We start from the raw sequence: 23,057 nt of genomic DNA on the forward strand, positions 1-23,057 counted from the left end.
CCTGGGCTCCAGTGATTCTCCCACCTCAACCTCCCAAGTAGGTGCGACTACAGGCAAGCACCACCATGCCTGGCTATGCCTGGCTAAGTTGTGTATTTTTTGTAGAGTCGGGAGTCTTGCTATGTTGCCCAGGCTAGTCTAGAATTCCTGAGCTCAAGTGATCCGACTGAGCAGCCTCCCAAAGTGCTGGGATTAGAGACCACTAATGTACCTTTGAGCACTTTTTAAAAAAAAAATTGTTATTATTTTTTGAAATGGAGTTTTGCTCTTGTTGCCCAGGCTGGAGTGCAATGGCGCGATCTCAGCTCACTGCCACCTCTGCTTCCCGGGGTTCAAGCGATTCCACTGTCTCAGCCTCCTGAGTAGCTGGGAATACGGGCGCCCGCCACTACGCCCGGCGTAAGTGCATTTCCTGCATTTAATAGATGGAGAAACTGAGGCTCAGGAAGGAAGGTTAAGTCCATGGATGGTTACTTAGTAAGTAGCTCATTCAAATCCAGGCCTGTTGAACCCCAAAGTCCATGTTTTTAAGATTGTCTTGTCTTTCCTTAGCTCCGGAAGTTGATGTTATGATTTTTTTTTTTTTTTTTGAGACTTGCTCTGTCACCCAGGCTGGAGTGCAGTGGCGCGATCTCGGCTGACTGCAAGCTCCGCCTCCCGAGTTCACACCATTCTCCTGCCTCAGCCTCCCCAGCAGCTGGGACAACAGGCGCATGCCGTCACGCCTGGCTATTTTTTTTGTATTTTTAGTAGAGACGGGGTTTCACTGTGTTAGCCAGCATGGTCTCGATCTCCTGACCTCATGATCTGCCTGCCTCGGCCTTCCAAAGTGCTGGGATTACAGGCGTGAGCCACCGCGCCCGGTGGAATTTTTCTAGTTCTTTACACTAGCCATGTATTTACCTTAAAATCAGGAGAAATATGTATATATATAATATATGAAAACATATATATATACTTAAAGGGGAAAATATATAACACATAGAAAAAGGGGAGAAAGGCATTGTATTTGACAAAACACGTATGTTCAGGTCTGAGAAGGCTCATAAAGAACGTTGTCTGCTATACTTTGTAGTTGCTTCTGTTATCACACAATCAGTCTGCATATACAGGCGTTTTATATATATTTATATAGACTACATATATACATATATTATATATGTAAATATTCCACTGTCTTTGAGGACAGGGGCCCTGTCTTTTTTATCTGTGGTTTTGCTTAGATGTCCTCCAACATAACCTTAACACATAGTATGCTTTTGGAAATCGTTGACTGAATGCTAAGGACGAAAAACCAGTGACCAGAAGGCAACCAAGAAAGGCTTTGCTGACCTCGGAGTGGTGAAGTTGGAGGTTCTGGGAAGGCGACTAGGGAGTCAGGGAGGGGCGGGGTGGGATGGGATGTGGACAGCGCTTTTGCGGGGGAAAAGCGTTTTTGCGGCTGGAATTGAGCGGTAGGAATGTGTCAGTCACATCCCCACCTTCCCAATTCTTGTCATCTCGGTTCAGGAAGGTGAATGGGGTTCCGATTCCCCGCGGCGGGGGCCAGCAGTGGGAGCTCTGCCCCTTCCCCGCCTCTGCTGCAGGCCCCGCCCCTCGCCCAGAACCCCGGGGCGCTGGCCGCGGTGCTGAAACGGCGCCCTCCGCGGACGGAGGAGGGGGCGGGGCTCTCGGGAGCTGTGAGCCGGGAAGGGAGACGCGCAGGGCGGCGCCAGCAGGCCCGAGACCCTGGTGGGCTTGGGAGGAGGCAGGAGACTGGAGACAGCCTCGGCTAGAGCGGACACAGGCACCTGGCAAGCTTCCTTTGACCAAATCAAGGTTGTCCTTGTCCTATTAATCCTCTTCCTCTTGCCTTGAAGGGACCTCGCCTGGTGCCCTGACCTCAGCCTCCTCCCCAAACCCCGCTGGGGAGTGACCTGCTTCTAAGCCTCCATCCACAAAGCCACGGACTTGCAGCCCACGGGACCCCAGCCCAGGGCCTGCTGCCCTCACCATGGTGAAATTGCTGCCGGCCCAGGAGGCAGCCAAGATCTACCATACCAACTATGTGCGGAACTCGCGGGCCGTGGGCGTGATGTGGGGTACGCTCACCATCTGCTTCTCCGTGCTGGTCATGGCCCTCTTCATCCAGCCCTACTGGATCGGCGACAGCGTCAACACACCGCAGGCAGGCTACTTCGGCCTTTTCTCCTACTGCGTGGGTAACGTGCTGTCCTCCGAGCTCATCTGCAAGGGCGGTCCCCTAGACTTCTCCTCCATCCCTTCTAGAGCCTTCAAGACTGCCATGTTCTTTGTGGCCTTGGGCATGTTCCTCATCATTGGCTCCATCATCTGCTTCAGCCTGTTCTTCATCTGCAACACAGCCACAGTCTATAAGATCTGTGCATGGATGCAGCTGGCTGCGGGTAAGCAGGGATGGTGGGAGGGCAGGCAGGGTCCCACCCCAGGGCCATAGCTGCAGCTGCACCATCCCACCCTCTGCCGGGGCTCTGGGCCTTAAATTTAGCTGTTCTCCTATAGCCCAGTCCTACTCAGTGCTCTGCAGAAGATTCTGAGGAATTGGGAATCTTAGACTGGCAGAGGCAGAAAAGACCTTAGAGATCAAGCTGTCCAACCCTCTCATCCTACAGATGAGGTTCTGAGCCCAGAACCTGAGCCCAGAACCTCATCTGTAAGGGGAAGTGACTTGCCCAGGAGCACAGTTGCCGGTCCTGACTCCCAGGCCATCACATCAGTTTTTGCAGCTGTGAGAGAGAGAAAGAAGGAAGCTTCCATTGTTGGCCATGTGGAATAGGACTCAACCCCAGCACAAAGTAGTGACACCAGTCAAGCACATTCTAGATGCCTTCATCTCCCACCTCTGGGCTTTTGTTATTTTTAAGAGTGCCCAGAACTCTGTCCTCATTCTCTCTCTCCCACTCCAAACTGCTCTCAGATTCTAAGGTCTCTTGCTGATTTTGGAGTGTTACTATTATGCAGGGTATGACCTTGCCTATAGAAACTTTCATCTAAAGTCCCCTCTTTCACTGTGGAGTGAAAGTCGTTTTTCCTTGATTATGGGATTTTATACTTAAGGCAGCAAATGGAGTGATATTTTGTGAGGTGGAGGAAGCCATTTAGGGTCCTTTTGTTGCTGTTGTTGTTTGTTTGTTTTTTGAGACAGAGTCTCATTCTTTGGCCCAGGCTGGAGTGCAGTGGCATGATCTCAGCTGACTGCAGCCTCAACCTCCTTGGACTTAGGTGATCCTCTCACATCAGCCTCCCAAGTAGCTGGGACTCCAGGTGCGCACCACCATGTCTAACTAATTTTTTTTGTATTTTTTGTAGAGACGGGGTTTTGTCATGTTGTCCAGGCAGGTCTCGAACTGCTGGGCTCAAGCAATTTGCCCGCCTCTGTCTCCCAAAGTGTTGGGATTTCAGGTGTGATCCACAGCACCTGGCCTAGGGTCCTTTAAAACAATGTGGGGGCTGGGCACAGTGGCTCACACCCATAATCCCAACACTTTGGGAGAGAGCATCACTTGAGCTCAGGAGTTTGAGACTAGACTGGGCAAGATGGCAAGACCCTGTCTCTAAAAATAATAATAATAATAAGTAAAATAAAACAAATAAAACTGTGGGGTAGGCAGCTACTTGTGCCCTGAGGCAAAACCTCCCTGGTCCTTTTTCCTGCTCCTAGCTCAGAAAGGCTTCTTGGTCCTTGTGCCAAGTGGTCTTGCTCTTCTCTGTAGCCCAGGAAGAGGGTTAAGACCTTGTGCTGCAGCCTCTGGTACCTTGGTCCCTGCGCACGTCAGGGGCCACACACAAACTGTCCATGTCGGTGAGATGTCCAGGAGTAGTGCCGGGGACTGGAAACTAGAGTGAAACCATGTCATTGGTCAGAATGAGAAGTGCTGTCATCTTTAAGAGGGAGACTGAAACAGGCATCTGAATCTCAGACCACCAAACACGCAGATTCAAGACTGCAGAGTTGGAGGGGACCCCAGAGAGCTATATCCACCCCCCAACTATAGATGAGGAATCTGCTGTTGAGAGAGAGGACCAGACTTGGCCGAGGCTGTAGCAGATCAGCGGGCAACTGAGGACTCGGAAGAATTAGGGCAGCAGTTCCCAAGAAATTAGATGTATTCCTAAGATGTTTTTACTGAGCCACATATTTACATAAGTATAATGATTTATGAAATATCTTTACATATATTATCTGGAGGAGCCCCAGCACAACCCATTGAGGTGGGTATTTCTCTATTTTACAAAGAAGGCCCCTAGTGGGTAATTTGTCTTTGAGCATACAAGTAGGAAGGGATACAGCTTTGATTCCAAATCTTGCACCCAGACTACTCACATGGCTTCAGAGTTCCCAGCAAATCCCCTTGCCACCTCCCTGTTCTCTGTAGTCTCTCTGTATGATAAGAGACAGGCCAGGGCAGGGGTGGGCAGTGGGGAGCAAGGTAGGTGGTGGCCATGTCAAGAATGATGGTGGGGGCAGGCACAGTGGCTCATGCCTGTAGTCCTAGCACTTTGGGAGGCCAAGGAGAGGGGATTGCTTGAGGCCAGAAGTTCAAGACTTCAAGACCAGCCTGGACAACACAGTGAGATCCTATCTCTATTTGTGTATATATATATATCAATTAAAAATAATAATAACTAACATATACATCAATAAAAAATAATAATAAGGCCAGCTGAAGTGGCTCAGGCCTGTAATCCCAGCACTTTGGGAGGGCGAGGTGGGCAGATTGCTTGAGCTCAGGGGTTCGAGACCAGCCTGAGCAACGTGGCAAAACTGTGTCTCTACAAAAAACACAAAAATTAGCTGAGTTAATAAAAATATTGAGTATATATATATATATATATATGAACAAAGGGAAAATGAAGATTTAGCAGTTTTATGCCAAAGAGGAGTGAAATGGACTCTAATATGCTTGCCAGCTCTCCTTCCCTGTCAGGGTTATGGGATGCTGGAGACACAACCATTTCTCTCATTCTCAGGGCTGTCTGCAAACCCCCCTTCCCTGAAACATCCCCCAACAGGTGCCTGTATGAGCAGGCAGTGCCAGGAGGGGGAGGGGTTGCCAGGTCATCTGAGTCAGACACTATCTGGGTCGAAAAGCTGGAGACACTGATAGCAGAGTTGGCCAGGTGCCATCTCATGCAACATTTATGTTAGGGAAGGCAAGACTGGTGTCATGTTCCATTCTGTTGTGCTGTGGAAGGGGAAATGAGCCGAAGGGAGAGATGCAGAGTGGGCGGGTCCCATATCCAGCAGCTGGGAGATACATCCATTTATTAGTACCCTTGCTAAGAAGCCTGGGAGCAGGGAGGGGGCAGGGGCAGGGAGGACCGATGCTTGGGCGATGTGGGGCTGCAGCTTAACACGATTAATTGGGCTTCTGGGTGCAGGCTGTAGGCTGGGAGTTGTCCCAGCTCCTAGAAACACAGGTAGACCAAACTGCTTGTCTTCTCTGAGTCTTGGTAACCTCATGTCTTAGTCAGTTTTACTTAGTTCTATTTAGTCAGGGCTGCCATAACAAATTACCATAGACTAGGGGGCTTAAAACAACAGAAATTCATTTCCCACAGTTCTGGAGGCTGGAGGTCTGAGATCTGGGTGCCAGCATGGCATTAGCACGAGATCTCTGGTGAAGGCCTCTTCTAGGCTGTAGACTGCTGACTTCTTGATGTCCTCACGTGGTGAAAAGAGGATTACAGGGCTCTCTGAGGTCCCTTTTATTTATTTATTTGCATTGATGATTATTATTATTGAGTCAAGATCTCAAAAATTATTATTTTTACCCAGGCTGGAGTGCAATGGCATGAACACGGCTCATTGCAGCCTTGACCTCCCAGGCTCAAGTGATCCTCCCTCCTCAGCCTCCCGAGTAGCTGGAACTATAGGTGCATGCCACCACGCCCAGCCAATTTTTGTATTTTTTGTAGAGATGGGGTTTCACCATGTTGCTCAGGCTGGTCTGGAACTCCTGAGCTCAGGCGATCCGCCTGCCTCAGCCTCCCAAAATGCTGGGATTACAGGCATGAGCCACCACGCCCGGCCTTATTATTGTTTTTAATTGACATAATAATTGTACATATTTATGGGCTACAGTGTGATATTTTGATACCTGTATACAAGCTGGGCTTGAAATCCAGGCAGCCTGGTCTAATGTTTCCTAGCTTTTCCTACTGAGAAAATGAAGGTAATTAGCATATCCATCACCTCAAACATTTAAAACATTTCTTTGAGTTGGGATGATTTCAAATTTGCTGTTCCAGCTATTTGAAAATATACAATAGATTGTTGTTGGTTATACTCACTCTACAGTGCTAGAGAATACTAGAGCTTATTCCTCCTGTCTAGCGATACTTTTGTATCCATTAACCAACCTTTAGCTGCTCCCCCTCCCCTCTGGGGTCCCTTTGATAAGGGTTCCAATCCCATTCATGGAGGGCCCTAACCTCATGACCTAATCACCTCCCAAAGGCCCCACCTCCTAACACCATCACACTGGAGGTTAGGATTTCAACACAGGAATTCTGGGGGGAACAAACATTCTACTGTACCCCATCTGTAGAACATAGCAGCAGTACCCGCTTCAGGGGGGTTCTGTGAAGATGGGATAATAGAATGCATGTAAAACACCTTGCACATGGTAGGTGCTCAGTACCTGTGAAAAACACAAAAAACAGTCCGGGCACGGTGGCTCATGCCTGTAATCCCAGCACTTTGGGAGGTCGAGGCGGGCGGATCACGATGTCAGGAGATAGAGACCATCCTGGCTAACACAGTGATACCCCGTGTTACAAAAAAATACAAAAAAATTAGACAGGTGACATAATCCAGCATGCAACTGGGGAAGCCCCAGGCACAGCTGCCCTGTGGGCAGGGGGTAATCCCCCAAAAAATACAAAAAAAAGAAAATTAGCTGGGCTTGGTGGTGGGCGCCCATAGTCCCAGCTACTCAGGAGGCTGAGGCAGGAGAATGGCGTGAACCCAGGAGGCGGAGCTTGCAGTGAGCCAAGATCGCGCCACTGCACTCCAGCCTGGGTGACAGAGTGAGACTCTGTCTCGAAAAAAAAAAAAAAAAAGAAAAGAAAAACACAAAAAACAACTTTATCAGTGAGCATGAGAAGTGATGCCATAGTAACAAACCACTCCCAAATCTTGGTGGCTTAGAACAAAGGTTTATGTATTTCTTGCTTATGGTCCGTGCCAACTGGGGATCGGTAGGGGCTCCGCTCTCACTGCTGTCTCCTGGGACCCTCGCTAGGGGCATCAGTCACCATCAGCTGTCCTTGCATCAGAGGGAAGGGAACTCTGGGAGGTCTCCCACCGCAGCTAAGTGCTGTGGCCCGGAAATACACACATCTCTGCTCACATGTCATTGGCCAGAGGAAGGCAGATGGCCTCGCTTAATCTCAAGAGAGCAGAGCAAGGAAGTACAACTTTGCCTTGCACCTGGAATATTCGTGAGCAGCTCTAATGGCATCCATGTCACTGAGGTGGCTTCTGTCTGACTCCAATGTCAATAATAATGGCAGTGACTAACATTAATTGGCCACTTACCATGTACAAGACATCATAGTAAGCGTTTTCTGTAAATGATCACACTTAATCCTCACAGTGTGGCTATGAGTCAGATACTTTACAGACGACAGGACGGAAGTCAGAGAGGGTAAGTAACCTGGCCTGAGAACACTGTGCTGGCTTCTACTTAGAGCTTTGAGATGCCACAACTGGGGCTGACACCCACTGTCCCCAGAACCATGGGTGGACGGGTGGAGTGCTCGCAGGGGACTGTGGCACCAACACCCTGTTACCAGGTCAGAGGCCGTGGGCTATTTTCCAGAGCCCCCACAGGAAGATGGTGCAGGAGGGGCAGGGCCACGGGAGGAAGTGATGGAGAGAATGCAAAGCCTGGAAGGGCAGCTCCTTCCCACCTTCACCTCTGCCCTTGAAGCCAGGGGCCCTGCCAGGCACTGGAGGGCTGGACTCACATCAAGTCGGGGAAGGGCTGGCTACATAGGTTTCACCATGGAGCTGTGGATGGCTCCCTCTCCTCCACCGTGGGTATCTTCCTGAACACTTAGTTTATCACTGAACACGTAGGAAGTCTGAAATGTCACCACTAATTACATTCAGCCCCTGGGAGAGATGTCATGTTCTGGGGGTGGAGGGAATAAACTTTGAAGTCAGGAAAGTCAGGAATGGAGAATTCAGGCCTTGGCCCTGTCATAGCTGGATGACTGATGGCTGGTAAGTCACTTGGTTTCTTTGAGCCCTCAGTTTTCTAATCTGTAAAATGAGAATATTAATAGCCAGCCCACTTCACAGAAAGATGGTCACAGTCAAGATGGTACATGAAGTATTTTGTGGTCTATAAAGAACTATCTAAATAAGCTTCTAAAAAAATTGAAGGAAGCATGATACATTTAGGTGGGGAGGTGGGACCCTGATTTTTCCATTTACCGTGCATTTGTTTGACCTCCTGACCGTCTTTGTAGAACAAGCTGGGAGCAGGGAAGGTAACTTTAGGCCCGAAGAGGTGCTTCTCTGAGGGGCTCCTGAGTAGGGTACAACCTTGGGACGAGAGAGCCTCCAGACCTGTGGGAAAGCGGCACAGAAAGGGGGAGCACCCCCTGCCCGCGGGGCAGCTGTGCCTGGGGCTGGCTGCCCCAGTTGCATCCTGGATTATGTCACCTGTCTGTGCTTCACCCCAGCAAAGCTAAGGTGAGGGGGTGGTTTGATGGAAAGGGATGGAAGAAGTGGGGGGAAAGTGGGGGCAACAGAATTTTTAGCTGTAAATAATAAGTCAAGTAAGGTACAAGGTGGGATAATAACTCTCACAGTCAACTCTTACGGAGTGCCAAGTCTGTGCCAGGCACTGTTCTACACTCTTTTCCAGTATTAACTCATTTGAACCTCACTGTAACCACAACAGGAAGGTTGGGGTTATTATTATCTCCATTTTATAGATAAGGAAACTGAGGCAAACAAAGCTTAAGTATGGCTGGGCACGTTGACTCACGCCTGTAATCCCAGCACTTTGGGAGGCCAAGGCTGGCGGATCACTTGAACCCAGGAGTTCAAGACCAGCCTGGCCAACGTGGCGAAACCCCGTCTACTAAAAATACAAAAATTAGCCAGGCGCGGTGGTGGGCGCCTGTAGTCCCAGCTACTCGGGAGGCTGAGGCAGGAGAATGGTGTGAACCCGGGAGGCAGACCTTGCAGTGAGCCGAGATTGTGCCACTGCACTCCAGCCTGGGTGACAGAGCGAGACTCTGTCTCAAAAAAAAAAAAAAAGAAAAAAGAAAGCTTAAGTCGCTTGCTCTGAGTCACATCGCTAGGTAGCAGAGAGCTGGGTTTGAAATCCAGGCAGCCTAATCTAGTGTTTCCCAGCTTTTCCTACTGAGAAAATCACCTGGAAGAGTGCTTTTGAAAACAGGGATTATTGAACCCAACCATGACCTAGGAACTAGCATTTTTTTTTTTTTTTGAGATGGAGTCTTGGTCTGTTGCCCAGGCTGGAGTGCAGTGGCACCATCTCGGCTCACTGCAAGGTCCGCCTCCTGGGTTCACACCATTCTCCTGCCTCAGCCTCCAGAGTAGCTGGGACTACAGGCGCCCACCATCACAGCCGGCTAATTTTTGTATTTTTAGTAGAGTAGGGGTTTCACCGTGTTAGCCAGGATGGTCTCGATATCCTGACTTTGTAATCCGTCTGCCTCGGCCTCCCAAAGTGCTGGGATTACAGGCGTGAGCCACTGCACCCAGCCTCCAGGGGATTCTTAAATTTAGGGACGTGTAGCAACTGGACTATGCTGTACTGGGTAAGAGTGAGGAGGAAACCTGTTTGCTTGAATGGAAGGCTTTTGAAGGAAGCAGCCAGGGACAGTCTGGAAAGCCTTCCTGTATTCATTAAATCTAAGATACCTGAGTTGTAGGACACACTGTTATTCTATGTACTATAAAAACAAAATATATTGATAATCCGGCCATGGCCTGACACTTTCTTTTCCTTTTTCCTTTTTTTTTTTTTTTGAGATGGAGTTTTGCTCTTGTTGCCCAGGCTGGAGTGCAATGGTGTGATCTCGGCTCACCGCAACCTCTGCCTGCAGGGTTCAAGCGATTCTCCTGCCTCAGCCTCCCCAGTAGCTGGGATCACAGGCATGTGCCACCACTCCCTGCTAATTTTTTATTTTTAGTAGAGATGCGGTTTCTCCATGTTGGTCAGGCTGGTCTCAAACTCCTGACCTCAGGCGATCTGCCTGCCTCGACCTCCCAAAGTGCTGGGATTACAGGTATGAGCCACAGCCCCCAGGCTAGACACTTTCTTATTGAGCTTATTTCACAGATGTTGTAAGTACAAAGAAATGTACATCTCAGCAGTGATGAGTTCTTTGGGCTGGGACCAGATACCGGAGGGCTTTGAAGCCAGGGTAGGTGGTGCCTGGTTGAGTCCAAGGTGAGGAGAATGGCTGAGGTCCTGGGAGGACCACCTGGTGTGGTGGCAGAGCCTGCCTGGGCTGAGGGGCTCAGCTATGCCTCCGCCCCAACTGCTGGGTCTCGGGGGCCAGTTGCTTTAACTCTCAGAGCCTGTTTTCTCACCTGTGTTTTGCAAGAAGGATGGTAGAGGCTGCCTCTCGTGCCTCCTGAGGCTGTTAACAGAAGGAGAAGGGAGGTGACAACATAACAGCAGTGCAAGGTGGGGGAGGTAGCAGGCTGGGCACACTCGGCCTGATGCCATCTGCACCCCTCCTTCCCCCTCAGCCACAGGCCTAATGATTGGCTGCCTGGTCTACCCTGATGGTTGGGACTCAAGTGAGGTGCGGCGCATGTGTGGCGAGCAGACGGGCAAGTACACGCTGGGCCATTGCACCATCCGCTGGGCCTTCATGCTGGCTATCCTCAGCATTGGTGATGCCCTCATCCTCTCCTTCCTGGCCTTCGTGTTGGGCTACAGGCAAGACAAGCTCCTCCCTGACGACTACAAGGCAGATGGAACCGGTAATTACCCAACTCCACAATGGTGTCCCCTGCCTGGAGACCCTGGGATGTGGGTGGGGGTTCATCTTAGCCAGTCCTCTAAGGCTTGGCCCCTGGCCAAGGGACGGGGACACCAAGACTAATCAGACACACCCCTTGTCCTCCCTGAAATCAAAGGCCAGTGGAGGGTCGCAAGCTAGCAGGTGATAAGGCGATTGCTGATAAAGGAATGTCCGCCTCACCCCTTTACACTCTCAGAGGCTATAGGGGAGAGAGCTGCAATCCAGCCTTGGGGGCTAAGTGTGGTCTCCCCTAGAAGGAGGCACTGAGGCTGGGTCTCGAAGTAATATTCCTGGGAGTTTGTTGGTGGAGATGGGGAACAACAGGAGATGAGTTGCTGGGGAGGGAGTACGACCTTGAGAACAGGCCAATGAGGGTGCAGAAGTGACAGCTCCTGCAGTGTAGCTGGTGGGAGCCCGAGATCCCTGGAGGAACAGCAGCCTTGGTATTCTCGTAATGTTCGTCCTGTTTCAATTCCCTCCCATCCAAATCCTACCTGTCAGTCATAAAAGTCAGCTGTAGCTGATCCTTGAGGCCCAAGCGCACCCTCCAGGAAGCCCTCCCTGATTGCTTCCCTTTACTCCCTTCTTCCTAGGGTGCCTTTCGCTTCTGTTTCTCATTGGGCTTTTCCCCTGCCTGTCTTGGGCTAACTTTTTCAGAGCATAAATTTCTTCCCCGAGTCAAGAGCAAGGCCTGTCTTGCACCCCTGTGAATCCCCAAATGCCTGATCTCAGCAGGTGGCCATCAATGGGGACCTGTTACACCTCAGAGACCTCTCCAGTCTCTTTTCCCCATAGCGGTCTTCACATTAGCCCTTGGATTAGAAGCAGCAGCCAAACTCCTCTGTCCACTATAACCAAGGACTCTTCCCACATGAGGAACTTGAAGCCCAAAAGGGAGAGTCACTCAGAAGTTCCCAGAAAGGCAGTGGCAAAGAAGAACCCAGAACTCAGGTCCTCTCTGGCCAAGCCCAGGGCCCACTGCTCCATAAGGAAGTGATAGGAAACATTTCATCCTTCTTTGGGAGTGAGAGAAGGATAACCACCTGTTATGTGGTTAAAGATGAAAACAGGCCGGGCACGGTGGCTCATGCCTATAATCCCAGCACTTTGGGAGGCTGAGGTGGGCGGATCATGAGGTCAAGAGATGAAGACCATCCTGGCCAACATGGTGAAATCCCATCTCTACTAAAAATACAAAAAATAGCTGGGTGTGGTAGCTCGCAGCTGTAGTCCCAGCTACTCGGGAGGCTGAGACAGGAGAATCTCTTGAACCCAGGAGGCAGAGGTTGAAGTGAGCTGAGATTGCACCACTGCACTCCAGCCTGGATGACAGAGCAAGACTCTGTCTCAAAAAAAAGAAAAAAAAGAAAAAGAAAACAAATTACTAGAAAGAGCTGGGCCAAGGAGGAGAGAAGGAGATTTCTTCCCATCACAGTAGGGTAGATTCCTATAGTTCCTGGGTCAGGGAAAGGCCTAGGTCCTGGATCCCTTGAGGATTCTATAAAGGGAAGAAAAAACCAACTAGTAGGGCTGGTTGCAGAGGCTTATGCCTGTAACCCCAGCACTCTGGGAGGCCAAGGCAGGCAGATCACTTGAGGCCAGGAGTTTGAGACCAGCCTGGCCAACATGGTGCAACCCCATCTCTACTAAAAATACAAAAATTAGCTAGGCTTGGTGGTGGGCGCCTGTAATCCCAGCTACTTGGGAGGCTGAGGCAGAAGAATGGCATGAACCCAGGAGGCGGAGCTTGCAGTGAGCCGAGATTGCACCACTGCACTCCAGCCTGGGCAACAGAGCAAGACTCCATCTAAAAAAAAAAAAAAAAAAAAAAGGAAATAAACCCAAACATTTATGTCCAATTGATTTTCAACAAGGATGCCAAGACTATTTAATAGGAGAAATAATAGTCTTTCCAACAAATGGTGCTAGAACAATCAGATCTCTATATGTGAAAGAATGAAATTGAACCCCTACCTCATACCATATACAAAAATTAACTCAAAGACCTAAATGCAAATATAAAACTATAAAAATCTTAAAAGAGGCCAGATGCGGTGGCTCATGCCTGTAATCCCAGCACTTTGGGAGGCCAAGGTGGGCGGATCATGAGGTCAGATCGAGACCATCCTAGCTAATACAGTGAAACCCTGTCTCTACTAAAAACACAAAAAATTAGCCAGGCGTGGTGGCGGGCACTTGTAGTCCCAGCTACCTGGGAGGCTGAGGCATGAGAATGGTGTGAAACCGGGAGGCAGAGCTTGCAGTGAGCCGAGACTGTGCCACTGCACTCTAGCCTGGGCAACAGAGCGAGACTCCATCTAAAAAAAAAAAAAAATCTTAAAAGAAAAAAATAGATAAATCAGCTTTCATTAAAATTTAAATTTTTTTTTGTTTCAAAAGACACCATCAAGAAAGTAAAAGGACAGCCCACAGAATGGAAGAAAATATTTGCAAATTATAATTGGATAAGATCTAGAATCCAGAATATATTAAGAACTCCTACAACTCAACAATGAAAAGACAGACTACCCAATGCTTAAAATGGGCAAGAGATTTGAATAGACATTTCTCCAAAGAAGATATACAGATGGCCAATTAGCACACCAAAAGATGCTCAACATCATTAGTCATTATAAAAATGCCAATCAAATCCACATTGAGATACAATTTCACACCCACTAAGATGATTATCATAAAAAAGGTGAATAATAACAAGTGTTGGTGAGCAAGTGGAGAAATTGGAACCCTTATTCACTGCTAATGCAAATCTTTTGCAACTGCTGCAGAAAGCAGCCTGGCAGTTCCTCAAATGGTTAATCACAGAGTTACCATAGGACCCAGTAATTCCACTATTGGGTATACACACAAGAAAATTAAAAACAAATGTTCACACAAAAACTTATACACAAATGTTCATAGCAGCATAATAGCCAAAAATGGAATACAATTCAGTAGTTTTTAGTATATTCCATCTCCTGATGAACAGATAAACAAAATGTGTATATCCATGCAATGAAATATTATCCAGCCATAAAAAGGAATGAAGTAGTAAGAATTGCTACCACGTGGATGAATCTTGAAAACATGTTAAATGAAAGGAACCAGACACAAAAGACTGGTTTCCATTTGTATATATGTGATTCAATTTCTATAAAATATTCAAAATAGACAAATCCATAGAGACAGAAAGCAGATTAGGAGGTGGCTAGGAAGGAGGGGAAACAAGAGTGACTGCTAATGGGCACAGGGTTTCTTTTTGGGGTGATGAAAATGTTTTAGAATTAGTGATGATAGTTGCACAATCTAGTGAATATACTAAAAGCCATATATATATATATATATTATTTTTTTTTTTTTTTTTTGAGACAGATACTGGCTCTGTCACCCAGGCTGGAGTGCAGTGGCACGATCTCAGCTCACTGCAACCTTCACCTCCTGGGCTCAAGTGATCCTCCCATATTAGCCTCCCAAATAGCTAGGACTACAGGCCCACACCACCACACTTGGCTTTTAAAAAAAATTTTTTTTTGTAGAGACGGGGTTCCACCACGTTGCCCAGGCTAGTCTCAGAATCCTGGTGTGCACCTTGGCCTCCCAAAGTGTTGGGATTATAGGCATGAGCCACTGCACCCAGCTTGTTAGTGAATTATATTAATTAATAAAAAAAAGGATTGTGCTGAGGATCTCTTAGCATATATAAAGCACTAACAATGCCTGCACATTGCAAGTGATTAATAAATTAGTTCTCCTTTTTTTTTTTTTGATGCCACAGTAGCAGGTCTGATCTCTCTCCTTTCTGTCTTTCCAGCATATTCACTTTTTTTTTTTCTCTTTGAGACAAAGTCTTGCCCTGTCATCACCCCGGCTGGAGTGCAGTGGCATGATCTGGGGTCACTGCAACCTCCGCCTCTCGGTTTCAAGCGATTCACCTGCCTCAGCCTCCCAAATGGCTGGGATTACAGGCACGTGCCATCACGCCTGGCTAATTTTTTGTATTTTTAGTAGAGACGGGGTTTCACCTTGTTGGCTAGACTGGTCTCAAACTCCTGGCCTCAAGTGATCCACCTTCCTCAGCCTCCCAAAGTGCTGGGATCATGGGTGTGAGCCACTGCATCAGGCCATATTCATTTTTTATATCACCCACCTGCCCAACCAATAACAGCTAATGTGCTTCAGTTGCCAAACAATGCCTTTAGGCACTGGAAGTACAGTGGTTAAGGGAAATCTAAGTTGGAGCTTATGGTCTGGTAAGGGAGACAATCATGCGATACAGTTACAGGCTGATAAATGATATGAACAAAAAAGTGCAAGCTTTCTTGAGAGTAAGAGGATTCTGATGTAGTTTGGAGATGGAGTAGTGTGCAGGAAATTATCCTAAAAAGGAGACTTGGTAGTAACGTATACTGTTCTCCCCTTCATTACAGAGGAGGTGTGAAGCAGCTGAAGGGTCGGTGAGTAATTCTATGGGAGGGTGGTCTGCGTGCCCTTAGAAGGGCTGGGGCTCTCTACTTCCTTACCGAATCCTCAGGCAGCAGGACACCAGGGGCTGGGCTGTAAGGCTGTGATGCTGCTTGGGGAGAGAGGAACAACACCCCACTGGGGCAGGAGCTGTTTGGCCTCTGAGACCTTCACTGGGGAGCAAACAGGAAGCCTTTAGTTTTACCTGTGTCTTTTTTTTTGAGACGGAGTTCCGCTCTTGTTGCCCAAGCTGGAGTGCAATGGTGTGATCTTGGCTCACTGCAACCTCCACCTCCCGGGTTCAAGCCATTCTCCTGCCTCAGCCTCCCGAGTAGCTGGGATTACAGGTGCGTGCCACCATGCCTGGCTAATTTTTTGTATTTTTAGTAGAAGCGGGGTTTCACCATGTTAGCCAGGATGGTCTCCGTCTCCTGACCTCAGGTGATCTGCCTGCCTCCGCCTCCCAAAGTGCTGGGATTACAGGTGTGAGCCACCGCACCTGGCCTTACTTGTGTCTTGAAAGGCGGAAAAAGATCAGGGAAAGAAGAAATAATTTCAAACAGGCAGGTGGTTAGTTTCACAAATTCATGTTTTATGGAGCCTGGCACACAAGAACAGACTGTTTTTAGAAGTCATTACTGTAATTTGGACCCTTATTTTCAGAAAGAATTTTTAAGTGATTTGTAAGAAACACACTAGAAAACCTAATAAAATAGAAAATAAAAGTCATAGAGAGAAAAACAAATATTCAAAAAAGCTAGGCTAATAGTATTACTGTCTTGAGTATTAAATTTAGCTCTGATTCCTGATAGCCGAGGCAAAAAGAAAAACAGTAAGTTAACCAGTTTTAATATCTGGTTTAAATAGAAGCGCAACATATTCATTTATCTTTTAAGTTTCCAAACATTTGTTAAATGTGATTTAACAGGAACGTTTAGGAATGCATTTTAAAAAGAAAAAGAGGACCAGGCGTGGTGGCTCACGCCTGTAATCCCAGCACTTTGGGAGGCTGAGGCAGGTGGATCACGAGGTCAGGAGATCAAAACCATCCTGGCTAACACAGTGAAACCCCGTCTCTACTAAAAATACAAAAAATTAGCTGGGTGTGGTGGTGGGCACCTGTAGTCCCAGCTACTTGGGAGGCTGAGGCAGGAGAATGGTGTGAACCCGGGAGGCGGAGCTTGCAGTGAGCCGAGATTGTGCCACTGCACTCCAGCCTGGGTGACAGAGCGAGACTCCATCTCAAAAAAAATAAAATAAAATAGAATAAAATAAAATTTAAAAAAAAGAAAAAAGAAACCCTCACAACAGTGTTGCCTCCCTAACAGCTGCCTTGAGGACCTACAGCCGACCAGGCACTTTGTGTGGGAAGGAGGGTTTAGCTCCATTTAAGCTGTTTTTATTTTTGCGAAATACCTTCTAATCCTTGACCACATATACTTTAAAAATAATCATACATAAAATTGTCACCTCCACCTCCCGCACTTATTAGAGCATGATTCTCAAACTTCAGCATGCATACAGTCATCTGGGGATTTGTTAAAATGCAGATTCTGCTGGGTGCAGTGGCTCATGCCTGTAATCCCAGCACTTTGAGAGACTGAGGCAGGCAGATCACGTGAGGTCAGGAGTTGGAGACCAGCCTGGCCAACATCAGGAAACCCCATCTCTACCAAAAATACAAAAATTAGCTGGCTGTGGTGGCGTGCACCTGTAATCCCAGCTACTCAGGAGGCTGAGGCAGGAGAATTGCTCGAACCCAGGAGGCGGTGCTTGCCGTGAGCTGAGATCCCATCACTGGACTCCAACCTGGGTGACAGAGTGAGACTCAGTCTCAAAAAAAAAAAAAAAATGCAGATTCTGATTCAGTCGGTTGGGTGGGTCTGGGACCATAGACCCTGCATTTCTAACCAGTTTTTGGGTGACAGGCTGCTCAAACAGGAATCACATTTTGCATAAAAAAGCATTAGAGCATAATCTGTGTGTGTGTGTGTGTGTGTGTGTGTTTGACACGGAGTTTCACTCTTGTTGCCCAGGCTGGAGTGCAATGACACGATCTTGGCTCATGGCAACCTCCGCCTCCCGGGTTCAAGCCATTCTCCTGCCTCAGCCTCCCAAGTAGCTGGGATTACAGGCATGCGCCACTATACCCAGCTAATTTTATATTTTTAGTAGAGATGGGGTTTCTCCGTGTTGGTCATGCTGGTCTTGAACTCCCGACCTCAGGTGATCTGCCCACCTCAGCCTCCAAAAGTGCTGGGATTACAGGCGTGAGCCACCGTGCTCAGCTCCCTTTTTTATGTTTTTGCAATATTTTTAATTTAGGTTATTCAAAGCCAGAAACTCCACAGCACTGGTGTACCACAATTGTTTTTTTGTTTTGTTTTTGAGCCAGAGTCTTGCTCTGTTGCCTAGCCTGGAGTGCAGTGGCACAATCACAGCTTATTGAAACCTCAACTTCCTGGCGCTCAAGTCATCCTTCCACCTTAGCTTCCTGAATAGCTGGGACTACAGGTACATACCTCCTGCCCAGCTATAATAATTTTGTTTTGTTTTGTTTTGTTTGTTGTAGAAACGATGTTTTGTCATGTTGTCCAGGATGTTCTCGAACTCCTGGGTTCAAGTCATCCTCCTGCCTTAGCCTCCCAAAGTGTTGAGATTACAGGCATGAGCCACTGCGCCTGCCTGGTATACCATTTTTTAAACCAGACCTTGGTTATTAGACATTTAGGGTTGCTATCATAGATAATAAAACTTTCTGCTGCTGTTGATAATTTCCCAAGTGGCATTACTGAATCAAAGGGCAACCACACCTCTATGTTTGCCTTCTTTTTTCTCACACTACATTTTAAAAGACCTAAGTTTTTACTTGAATGACAGTCAGTACTATCTTACACATGAATGAGGAAATTTGCATGTCTAGGTAGAACTGAAGTCAAAATTTGAGCATACATAGGGAAGTGTTTATTTATTTATGTATTTTTGATACATAGTTTTTTTGTTTTGTTTTGTTTTTTGTAATTTTTTTTGAGATAGTATCTCGCTCTGTCATCCAGGTTGGAGTGCAATGGTCTGATCTCAGCTCACTGCAACCTCTGCCTCCCGGGTTCAAGTGATCCTCCTGCCTCAGCCTCCCAAGTAGCTAGGACTACAGGCACCTGCCACCACGCCTGGCTAATTTTTTGTATTTTTAGGAGAGACAGGATGGTGTTGATCTCATGACCTTGTGATCTGCCCGCCTTGGCCTCCCAAAGTGTTGGGATTACAGGCGTGAGCCTAATTTTGGTATTTTTAGTAGAGACAGGGTTTCACCATGTTGGCCAGGCTGGCCTCGAACTCCTGACCTCAAGTGATCCACCCAGCTTGGCCTCCCAAAGTGCTGGGATTACAGGCATGAACCACCACACCCAGCCTATACTGGTTTTTAAAATGTCAGATTTTAAACTCTTGCAATCTTTTGTTCTTTTGTTTTTCTTATACCACAGGTCATCTATTTCCCAGACAGTGGAAAACTAGGGAATCAAATTCTTCAGAGATAAGAACTTGTTCTTCGAAGTTTCCTTGTTCCTGGCTGCTATAGGCCTGAAGCCTGAAGCCTTTTATTATAACACTAAAACTGGACAGTATCCTGAGACAAGACCTCCTACTGTACTCTTTCTGGGGAAGCAGAACTGCAGTGACCCACTTCAAAGATATTCAGAGGCTGAGTGGTGCAGGGAGTGCTCACTTGCTGGGGATGGGATCCAAGGCCTCTTCTTAGTTCTGCACAGCAGCAAATCGCTTCACCTTGTTGAGGCCTCTCCTCTGTAAAGCGAGAGGGCTAAATGGGTCCATCTCTAGGGGCCTTCCCTCCCAGGTCTGTGTCTGACAGCACACACAAACACACACACACACACACACACACTCTCTCTCTCTCTCTCTCTCTCTCACACACACACACACACAAATGCCCAACCAGCTCTAAGAGGGCTACTGAAGAGGTGGCTGGATGTGTGCTGGGTCATTTTTAGGGTGAGGTGTAGGGGGTCTTTTGCTTCTCCCTTCTCATATTTTGTTTTCTTATATGCTCAAGGTGGGTAAGGAATGGAGGGGCCATCAGAACCTGAATCCTTTAACATCCACCAGGAAGTTTTATGAAGAGTGGGTGATAGGATCTAAAATCTCTGGAGACTTTTTTCCTCCCGGGAACCAAATAACACATTTCCTTATGGTGCCCACACTGACTCAACCAGAACTGGCTACCAGCTTCAGAAATGTGTTACTTACATTCAAGTAATTTGTTATAGGAATAGATGACTTTTTTTTTCAAAAACTTTGGATTTGGCATATAGTCATCTATAGGGGGATTGGTTCCAGGATCCCCTGCAGATGCCAAAATACATGGATGCCCAAGTCCTCAGCTAAAAATGGTGTAGTATTTGCATATAACCTATGCACATCCTCCTGTATACTTTAAATCATCTCTAGATTACTTATAATACCTAATACAATGTAAATGCCATGTAAATACTTGTACTGTGTGGCTTTTAATTTGTATTTGTTGTTGTATTGTTATTTATTTTTGAGACAGAGTCTCGCTGTCTTGCCGAGGCTGGAGTGCAAAGGTGCCATCTCAGCTCACTGCAACCTCTGCCTCCCAAGTTCAAGCGATTCTCCTGTCTCAGCCTCCTGAATAGCTGGGATTACAGGCATGTGCCACCACGCCTGGCTTATGTATGTATGTATGTATGTATTTATTTATTTATCTATCTATTTATTTATTTATTTTTGAGACAGAGTCTCGTCCTGTTGCCCGGGCTGGAGTGCAGTGGCATGATCTTGGCTCACTGCAACCTAAACCTCCCGGGTTCAAGCAATTCTCCTGCCTCAGCCTCCCGAGTAGCTGGGATTACAGGTGCCCACCACCACGCCTGGCTAATTTTTGTACTTTTAGTAGAGATGGAGTTTCACCATGTTGGCCAGGCTGGTCTGGAACTGATCTGCTTGCGTCAGCCTCCCAAAGTGCTGGGATTACAGGTGTGAGCCACCGTGCCCGGCCTGTATTATTATTCTTTACTGGCTTTTCTTCTTGAATATTTTACATCTGTGGTTGGTTGAATCTGCTTAGTGGAACCCGCAGATATGGAGGACCAGCTACTAAATAGTGAATCTTCAGTTGGCCTCCAAAGGGGAATTCAATTTAGGTCAACAGTTCATTGTAGCAAAAGCCAAGACCAAAATCGATTCTTTAGGCTGTCCCCTCCCTGGGGGGTGGTGCATAAAAACAGGGTTTTGTTGATTGTCTGCAGTGAACAATTCTGAGGAAAAGATGTTTTTTCTGGTCCTTGTCCATTTAGTTAGTAAAGAAACTACCTGGGTGTGCTGTTCTCTCATAGGTGAAGTGTGGGTAAAAAGCCGAACAGATGAATCTTGTTGCTTGATCAACCGATCAGTGATACAGGAACGTTTTCCTATCTTTGGCTGTCAGCTGTGTGTTTGGCCAATGCACTGTGACAACCTGCTCAGTCACTAGGAATGAGTATCCCAGTGTTGTCACAGTTAAATTGGTGGTGGAAACTTCCATAATGGGATTTGATCTTGTCACTTGGTCCATGGCAGCTAGTTTATGATAATGATCACATTTGTGTGTGTATATATATATATATATATATATATATATATATGTTTTTTTTTTTTTTTTTTGAGACAAAGTCTCACTCTCATTGCCCAGGCTAGAGTTCAATGGCGCGATCAATGCCATTGCACTCCAGCCTGGGCAGCAAGAGTGAAACTCTGTGTCAAAAAAAAAAAAAAATTAATTCACAGTCCAGTGTCTACTCAAGCTTGATGAATGACAAAATTTGACAAATTCTGTAGCTTAGTGACTTTTCTATCGTTTATCTCATAATTTACTTTTTGAAGAGGTACAAAAAAAATTTCCAGAAGTCTATCCTTGGCCAGGCGTAGTGGCTCACGCCTGTAATCCCAGCACTTTGGGAGGCTGAGGTGGGAGGATCACTTGAAGCCAGGAGTTCAAGACTAGCATGGGTAACATGGCAAAAACCCATCTCTACAAAAATTACAAAAATTAGCTGGGTATGGTGGTGCACGCCTGTAATCCTGGCTACTTGGGAGGCTGAGGTAGGAGGATCACTTGAGCCTGGGAGGTTGAAGCTGCAGTGAGCCATGATTGTGCCACTGCACTCCAGTCTGGGCAACAGAGCAAGACCCTGTCTCAAAAAAAAAGTCTATTCTCAAAATATTTCACTGCAATGGCAACTTTAGTGGTCTGCAGAAGCTGCTAGAGGGCTTAAGGTGCATCTGCCTATAACCCACACCTTGCTCTTGCCAGAACAGTGAGTTTCACAAAAGTAGGAGTCGATGTTTACTAATGATCAGTGCTGGGGAGGGATCTGCAAATCTTTTTATGAGTCAAATGACTCAGTATTTCATCTTGTGCTTTATCTTCAAAGAAAGTCAGAATTCAATCTAATAACAGCAATGATTTTGGTTCAGATACATAGCTAATGTTTTACCAGCTCTTTTCAAGGGATTTATCTTTAAATTCTTAAAGGCATCTCAAATCTCATTAACCTTTGAAAGCATATAAAAGTTACTTTGGGAGGCCATGGCAGTTGGATCACCTGAGATCAGGAGTTCAAGACCAGCCTGGCCAACATGGTAAGACCCTGTCTGTACTAAATATACAAAAATTAGCTGGGCATGGTGGTGGGTGCCTGTAATCTCAGCTACTCAGGAGGCTGAGGCAGGACAATTGCTTGAATCCGGGAGGCGGAGGTTGCAGTGAGCTGAGATTGTGCCACTGCACTCCAGCCTGGGAGACAGAGCGAGACTCCGTCTCAAAAAAAAAAAAAAAAAAAAAAAATCAGTAATGATCAGTAATGTCAGCACTCCTCTTATGAAGTCAATCTTACTCTTTTCTCACTTTGGCTTGCCTCTCTCTGCTTTGGGCTGTTCTGTAGAGTCAGTTATGGTGCTCAAGCTTCACTGACAGCCCTGAGTAGATATGGTCAAAATAGGAAGGGCCAGTCATTTATAGGTGAAATGTGAACCTGAAGAATATCCTCAGTGCTCATGACCTGACGATCCTGTTACCTACTGCTGCTTAACAAATTACTCCAGAATGCAGTGGCTTAAAACAACATACATATCTCAGTTTCTGTGGATTAGGAATCCTGACAAGGTTTAGCTACGTGTTTTTGCCTCAAGGTTTCTCACAAGCTGCAATTGTGTTGGATCCACTTCCAAGCTCAGTGGTGGTTTGCAGGATTGTTTTTCACAGTTTGTTGGGCTGGAGGGTCTCAGTTCTTTGCTGGCTGTTAGCCTCTCCTTAGGGTTACTCATATGGCAGCTTGTTTCCCAGAACAAGGGTTTGAAAGGAGATCAAGGCAGTGTGCATGGGCAGAAGCCAGACCATTTGTAACTGTCTCAGAAGTGATATCCCATTGTTTCTGCCCTATTCTATCAGAAGAAAGTTCAGCCCACACTGAAGGCAAATGGATTATATGAATACCAACAGGCAGGAATCACAGGGGCCTTTTTAAAGGTTTTCATAA

General features: G+C 47.0%; 1 protein-coding gene across 1 annotated transcript; it reads left to right on the plus strand.

The window, feature by feature from the left end:
* The first annotated feature begins 1,712 nt into the window (after positions 1-1,712).
* Positions 1,713-19,999, plus strand: LHFPL5 (LHFPL tetraspan subfamily member 5). Its single transcript, XM_030802732.1, has 4 exons — positions 1,713-2,405; positions 10,766-11,002; positions 15,468-15,494; positions 18,987-19,999. Exons 1-3 carry the CDS (start codon positions 1,994-1,996, stop codon positions 15,476-15,478), a joined length of 660 nt encoding a protein of 219 aa, XP_030658592.1. The 5' UTR covers positions 1,713-1,993; the 3' UTR covers positions 15,479-15,494; positions 18,987-19,999.
* The last annotated feature ends 3,058 nt before the right edge of the window (positions 20,000-23,057 follow it).

This window comes from Nomascus leucogenys, chromosome 22a, assembly GCF_006542625.1.
Source record: "Nomascus leucogenys isolate Asia chromosome 22a, Asia_NLE_v1, whole genome shotgun sequence".
NCBI classification, from domain to species: Eukaryota; Metazoa; Chordata; class Mammalia; order Primates; family Hylobatidae; genus Nomascus; species Nomascus leucogenys.